The sequence below is a fragment of the Lutzomyia longipalpis genome, chromosome 2 (assembly GCF_024334085.1).
Source record: "Lutzomyia longipalpis isolate SR_M1_2022 chromosome 2, ASM2433408v1".
Lineage (NCBI taxonomy): Eukaryota > Metazoa > Arthropoda > Insecta > Diptera > Psychodidae > Lutzomyia > Lutzomyia longipalpis.
This window is the reverse complement of record NC_074708.1, coordinates 9,348,535-9,355,642: the sequence shown is the minus strand read 5'-3', so window position 1 is coordinate 9,355,642 and position 7,108 is coordinate 9,348,535. Positions and strand designations below refer to the sequence as shown.

General features: G+C 41.3%; 1 protein-coding gene across 1 annotated transcript; it reads right to left on the bottom strand.

The window, feature by feature from the left end:
- Window positions 1-2,187: 2,187 nt before the first annotated feature.
- LOC129789110 (cytochrome b-c1 complex subunit Rieske, mitochondrial) lies at window positions 2,188-3,648 on the bottom strand. Its single transcript, XM_055825756.1, has 3 exons — window positions 3,309-3,648; window positions 2,783-3,171; window positions 2,188-2,606 (listed from the first exon to the last, which is right to left on the bottom strand). Exons 1-3 carry the CDS (start codon window positions 3,514-3,516, stop codon window positions 2,388-2,390), a joined length of 816 nt encoding a protein of 271 aa, XP_055681731.1. The 5' UTR covers window positions 3,517-3,648; the 3' UTR covers window positions 2,188-2,387.
- Between the last annotated feature and the right edge of the window lie 3,460 nt (window positions 3,649-7,108).

The window sequence follows — 7,108 nt, the reverse complement described above, 5'->3', positions numbered from 1 at the left end:
AGCATATGTTTCAATGCTTCGTCATGAGCTTGTCGATGACAGTTTGACATTTCATTTAATTATTTTTTTTTTGGGAGAAAATAAAAAAAATTGCGTATTTTTTAATTTAATTATCGTGGTAAATGTGTTTTACGTGTTGTTCAAGAGTGATTTTTATATCTGAATACCTGAAGGATAAATTCCCTCACAGCTTGTGACCGTCTCAGCGAGCACATCTCTCGTTACAAAACAAAGCAATCCAAAAACATTGGTCGTGGATCGTCTTGAAGATGGCTTTTTCACGAATTGAGAGATCCTCTGCGCTGGAATCCTTTGCGTTTCACACCACCACGACGGACAAGACGATGGATTGCTGGTTTTGTGATTCCCTGGATGTTGTCATGCAAAACCTTACAATGTTTCTTGGCACCACCTTTCCCAAGACCTTTTCCACGACCAATGATGTGCTCGTTGAGACGGTCACAAGCTGGGCGGGAATTAATTCATCCTTCAGGTATTCAGATATAAAAATCACTCTCGAACAACACGTAAAACACATTTACCACGATAATTAAACTAAAAAATACGCATTTTTTTATTTTCTCCCAAAAAAAAAAATGAAATGTCAAACTCCCATCGACAAGCTCATGACGAAGCATTGAAACATATGCTTCATGCATTGAAATGAACAAAATGGCGAATGGCGGCCAATTTTTTTGAATTTTTACAAAACTTTATTGCCTTTTTTCGTTGTGACCCAGTGGAAAATGGTGAATATTTTTGGCGATTCCTTATTCTTTTTTGATTCCATTCAAGACTGGGTAGGTTAAAATTGTTTTCTGCGTTTCCTTCAATTAGGTACTTCGCCCATACTGGCTGCATGACTTCCTTTCGCAAAGTCATCTTAAGTAGGTTTGCAGGACCGGAAATATTTAGGATGCTTTTTAAACAGTAGAAGATTAGCCCCACTTTTCCCTTTTAAACCCCAGAATTAATGTTGTTTGGTGTTGTAGGATTAATCCTTCCGATTGCGTCAGCCAAGGGACAGTAGGTCATCCGAAACGCATCCTTTCAATTTTAGGGGCCAGAGCTTTCGACGCTACTGTGCGTCTTCCTCAGTGGCTGGAATTTTTATTAACATTTCTTATAATGTTAATAAATGTTAATGTTAATAAAAATTCCAGCCACTGAGGAAGACGCACAGTAGCATCGAAAGCTCTGGCCCCTAAAATTGAAAGGATGCGTTTGGGATGACCTACCGTCCCTTGGCTGACGCAATCGGAAGGATTAATCCTACAACACCAAACAACATTTAATTCCGTCAGAATCAACTTAAGTACCCGAGAATTAAGTTTGAAAGATTCATTCAAGGCCGAATCGGACCACGTTCCCCTATAACTTTCTGGATTTTTTTTTCATTTTTTTTTCTTCAATTTTCTCAGATTTTCTACAAATTAGATAAGTTGTTAAATGATCCCCACATTTACCTGAATATATTGGGCAGCCTTCCGGAGCGTTTTAACTTTGCTCACGCGCTTCCGTCTATTTGATATCGCTGGCACTACCTTGCGGAGCTTTTCGTAGGCCTCATTCACAGCTCGTACGCGACTCCTCTCTCTCGCATTACGTATCTGCACCATTTGGGGCTCATTTGAAGCTCCCGGTGCTTTTGATCGTCGTTTCCCACCTAAAAGATTTACTTTTCTCTGAAACTTAAATATTTGGAGGCATTTAATGAGCATCTTACCTGAACTTCCGGGACTCCAGCGATCACAGGAGTCACTGTGAGGTGGAAAATTGTGGAAAAAAGGCAAATCTTCGGGGTTTTCCGGTGAGAACTTTGTCATTGGTACGGCGGGGTGTTTATTTGTGAGGCACAAAAGACAAACTGAGGCAGAAAACACGAAAACGATTCACTTGGAAGTTAATTTCCGATAAAAATGCTTCCAGGCACACACCAACAAATTACTAAAAATGTCGCCGGCACGAGCCAGTGACTCCATGTGAGAATCAGTAAGATTCCACCCGTATTTTTATTTATTTATTATTATTTCCCCATTGAAGACTCATTCTTTTTAGCAGATCAATGCGGGTGATAGAGAACCCCCTCAGGAGAGCTAATTCATCAGAGTGAGTTGCTTCCACAGAGTGATGGGACAGGTGGGGAGGTTTTTTAAAGGCTCTCCCTGTTCCCAAAAAGAAGGGATGTTGGTTTTTTTTAAATTGTTTAATTTTAATTGTAATAATTTACACATTTTCATCTAAACACCAATCTGTGTGCCTTCACGAAATGTAATATTTTCTTTTGTTGGTAAAACATTTTTTTTATTATTATTTAAAGAGCGGAAATATTGACACCCCCTACCTGGTGTGTTCGATGCTTCCGGCTACACAGATGGATGTGCAATTTAGCCCACAATAAGCGTCCCGTCGTCGGGGAAGGTGTAGAAGGGTACTTCTAGATTGAGAGGAGCTGGTCCCTTCCGGATGCGTCCTGATGCATCGTAGTGGGATCCGTGGCATGGACAGTAGTAGCCACCAAAGTCACCAGCATTGGCAATTGGGACGCATCCCAAATGTGTGCAAACGCCAATTACAACCAGCCATTCTGATCGCTGAACTCGATCCTGGGAAAAAATGAGAATTTTCTGTTTAATTATCTATAAAGAAAATCAATTTTTGATGCTAAAAGCTTTCATGCTATTCTCTGTATGTACTTGACAATTTTCTCGTGTACCGCATCAACTATGCAAAGAGCACAAAAACTTAATTCCCAAAAAAATAATTTAAAAAAAATCCTTACGGAATCAGCTTGTGGATCACGTAGGGAGCTGGGAGGGACAGATTGCTCAGTGGCAATTTCTTCAGCTGTCCGGTGACGAATGAAGAGGGGCTTTCCGCGCCACTTGAATGTTGCTGACTTTCCTTCGGGGATGTCGGAGAGTTTGATCTCAATCTTAGCCAGAGCCAGCACATCAGCTGATGCACTCATGGAGCTGACAAACTGCGTAACAAGAGCCTTGGCGGCGTATGCACTACCCACGAGACTACCCCCGACGACGAGGTAGGTGAAGGATTTCCTATCTTCAGCACTATCATCCTTCCTGTTGGCCTTCTTCACGGAATCCCGACGGTAGGCAGAGAAGTCCGGCACCTGGAGATCCGTATGTGCAAATCGCACCTGCGTCGTGACTGAAAGAAACCCCAAAAATTTGTTTTTATTGCGTCTCTAGAACAACCTTCCCCGAATCAGGGAAACTTAACCTCATTGTTATGTAACCAACCCCAATGGGGGGCTTCCTTATGCAACTGCAGTGGCATATACTCACCCAATGGTCCGGATTTCACGCTCACCACCTGCTTAGGGAGCTGAGCATTGAGAGTGGCACTCGTAGCGGGCACCACAGCACCCGCAACGGAGACCTCCTTGAGTGGTGGAAGACCTGCAGCCACAGGCTTCAGTCCGGAGGCCACAACTTGCGACGTTGCCCTCAGATATTGCGGCAAATTGGCTGCTCGGGTCGCGATGTTGATCATCTTGCGTTTGCCGCTGCTTCCTACGCCGGAAATACACGGAAAATCACCTTTTTCTCGGTGAAGAAAAAATCACAAATCAATTTTTCTCCTTTTCGCCACTTCTTTGCCAAACCATTCGCCGTTGTCAAATTTCTCCAGGCAGTGCCATCTCGTGAAGGGGGAAATAATAAAATTTGAACTAAACGAACTTTTTTTTGCATTTAGACAAAATTCGTGATTTTCGTGTTTTTTCCCAAATTTGCGGGCATAAAACGAATTTTTTGGGCTCCTGGGGACTTACGGGTGCTCTGGGAGCGTCGGGGAGCTCCTCCGTGCGGAATTTGGGGCCCGCGGAAATTTTGACGGTTGGGTTACAAATTTGAAAGTTTTGACGGTTGGGGATTTTACACGCACTTTTTTTCCCGGAAATGGATTTTCGCGAACTTTTCAAACCAGCGATGCCAATCGACGCGGCGTCGCTTTCTGGTGACAAAAAACCTGTTTTTGGCGGAAAATTCGGCGGGAAACACGAGAAAATTGCGAAAAAGTGAATGTGTGAGGGAGACAGTATCACTGACGAGCGAGTAAGAGAATCACGGTGAAATAGCATGTGTATCCCGTCTCATTTTCTCCTCGACCAACTATCAGCGCTGCCATGCGTCTGGCCCAAATAATAAAATTTGAGCTTTAACGAACTTTTTTTTTGTTTGTTACAAAAATACTATTTTCCTTATTTTTTTCCAAATTTTTGGGTACAAAACACATTTTTGCGGGTCCTGGGGCACTTACGGGTGCTCCGGAGTCCCCGGGGAGCTCCTCCGTGCGGAATTTAGGGCCCGCGGAAATTTTGACGGTTGGGGATTTTACACGACTCTCGTTTCCCAGAAATGGATTTTCGCGAACTTTTGGAATTTTTCATGCCAAAAATTCAAAAACTTTTTCCTGGTCACAAAAAACCACTTCCGGCCGGAAAATTCGGCGGAAAACGCGAGAAAATTGCGAAAAAGTGAATGTGTGAGGGAGACGGATAGCGGTGAAATGCATCCATCTTATTTTCTCTTCAACAAAATGTACCAAAAAGGGCGCCAAATTCAAAAATTCGCAAAAATTACATTAAATTAAATTTTTATGGGGGCTATGTGAAGGGGGGCTCTGGGGGGAAAATGAATGTCGTTGGTGAAAACCGCCTGGTATCAGTAGACTCTGTACCAAATTTCATCGCGATCGGACCAACTATATATATATTTTACTTTCATACTGTATAAAACTCGAATTAAATAAAAACATACTTCAAGATGTTTTAGTAAAATAGTCGAATAAATATTAAAAATTCTTTAAAATGGTTAAATTTGTTTTTTTTAATTTATTAAATTAAATTTAAGCTTATTAAAGTTTAAAAAAAATATTTAAAGAGAAAAGCTATAATTTTTTTTTTATTTTCTTCATTTGTGTTTTAATAAATAAAACTCAACTAAAAAAAAATCTTCAAAACTTCAGTATTAAGAAATACAAAATATTTATGAATTTCAGGTAATTTTTCTCAACTCTTCCCTTCAATTTTAGAGAAATCCTTAAATCTTTTGTAAATAAAAAAAAAAAGTTGTCGTCCGTTGAAGGAAAATGTAACTTTTTTTAAGGTGATATGTAGGTGTAATAAATAATGTGTAATGCGGAACTTTCGCATGAGAAGGGGGCGAGAGAGCAAAAAGTCGTTCAAGAGGAAGCCAAAAAGGAAGGCAGAAATCAATAGGAAATGAGGGTACATAGAGAGAGGACTTTGTGGTCTGTGCAAAGAAGAGACTCGAAACTAGTTTAAACTCTGATCGCGTTTCCCTTCGTTTCATCCCCCAAAAAAGAGACCCACCACGATGGTGGTGAGCAACCCTCATCCGTTCCCCATCTCCTACTCACCCACTGCCCCCCAATTCGTCACCAGAGCCACCCCCTTGGGCTGCTTATGGGGTGTACGTAGAGAGAGAGAGAGGCTTTAATTTCAAACTGAAAACTTTTCCCACCCCGGAGGCAGCGGTACGGTGGGTGGTGGGTTTGTGAAGCGTGGTGTGGGGGTGAAAAGGGTGGCCCGGGGATGAGGGTAGTTGTCAGCAGCCAACGCACATAGCAACTAACGTTGTCTATTCTCCCGCTCGCAAATGCCAGAGTTCCGGACCGACATCCCTGCAAACTAGCATGTGCGTATTGATTGGCTGCGCATAATGACTGCACGCACCACCCCCCGGCTTAGGGATGGGGCACCGTCGTCCTGCTTCTATATCTCTGCATCCTTGCTGCTGTTGCCGCTGCGGGAGGACACAGGGCAGTATTCCCTTCCTTTGAACATTTTCATTTCTATCTCTGTGAGTATATATTTTTATTTATTTATAAAAAAAATATATATATTGTTCGATTTTAAAGAGCTTTCGCTATATGACGAGCTTTCAACTACACCTATTAAATCTAAAATTCCGATCATTAAACGAAGAGAACAATGAGTTCCATGATTTTCTGTTATCTTTAAATGAGATTTCCTTCAATTTTTAAAATTTATTGAGCGATTTCTATTAATTTAAAGCATTCGATTTCAATTTATTTTGACTTTTTTTTTAAAATTAAACATCTCAAAATATATTAAAATTATTTCTACCTCCTCTTTATTAAAACACTTTCTTACAAAACTTTATAAGATGAAAGATTTTTCCTCAATTTAGGCAAAATCTGAGAAAAAAGAAAATTTTTAAGATAGTAACTAAAATTAAGATAACTAAATTGAATTGAAACGTTTTATTCCTTAGATATTAATACAAAATTAGACGTCTTTAGGTCATCCTTTTCAAAATTCTTAAATATTCTTTTAAAAATAAATAATAAAGAAATAAAAATGAAATAGAAAGCAAAATACTTCTAGAGAAAAAAGCTTCTGAATGCCACCCTGGCTCCGTCGAAAGTGAAAAACGTCATGATGTTGAAGGGAAAGCTGATGTTGGTTGGTGTGAGCTTTTCCACCCACCCCGGCCAACCCACTTTATCTCTCACTCTACATAGAATGAGTGCTCTACCTCTATAGAAAGTAGGTACCTTCGACGCACACAAATGTGCCCGAAAGAGGAAAATCTGTGTTAGTATTGGGGGTGGGAGCGAGAGAGAGAGAAAAGCTCACGGGGTGGAAAAGCTGAAGCCGCACCGATGTTGCGTATCTAGGCGTGTTATTTAGGTCACGAATACAAATAGGAAATGGGGTGTTTTGAAGGGGATGAAGAGAGAGAGATGGAAGACGAAAGTGCGGTGGATGTGTTCCGCCCGAGGGGGGAAAGGCAACGGGAAAAGCGGGGGGTGAGTGAGCAAAAGGAAGGGCTGCTTTTGTGATGAATCTCCCCCACCATTGAGCTTTTTGCTTTTGCTCAGGGGTTGCTGTCGCTTTGGGAATCTGGGGGTGGTGGGTGGTGTTGGGTGGAAAATAGTGAAAGTTCTGCACACATTTCACTTTCTCTTTTTGCTGACTCCTCTCCTTTTTCGTCCCTCTTGGCATTCGCAAGCAGTGAAAGTTTGCCAAACCCTCCCTTTTCTCCTTCACCCTCTCAGTATGGCAGTTATATCCACAGTAGAGCTATAGTATACT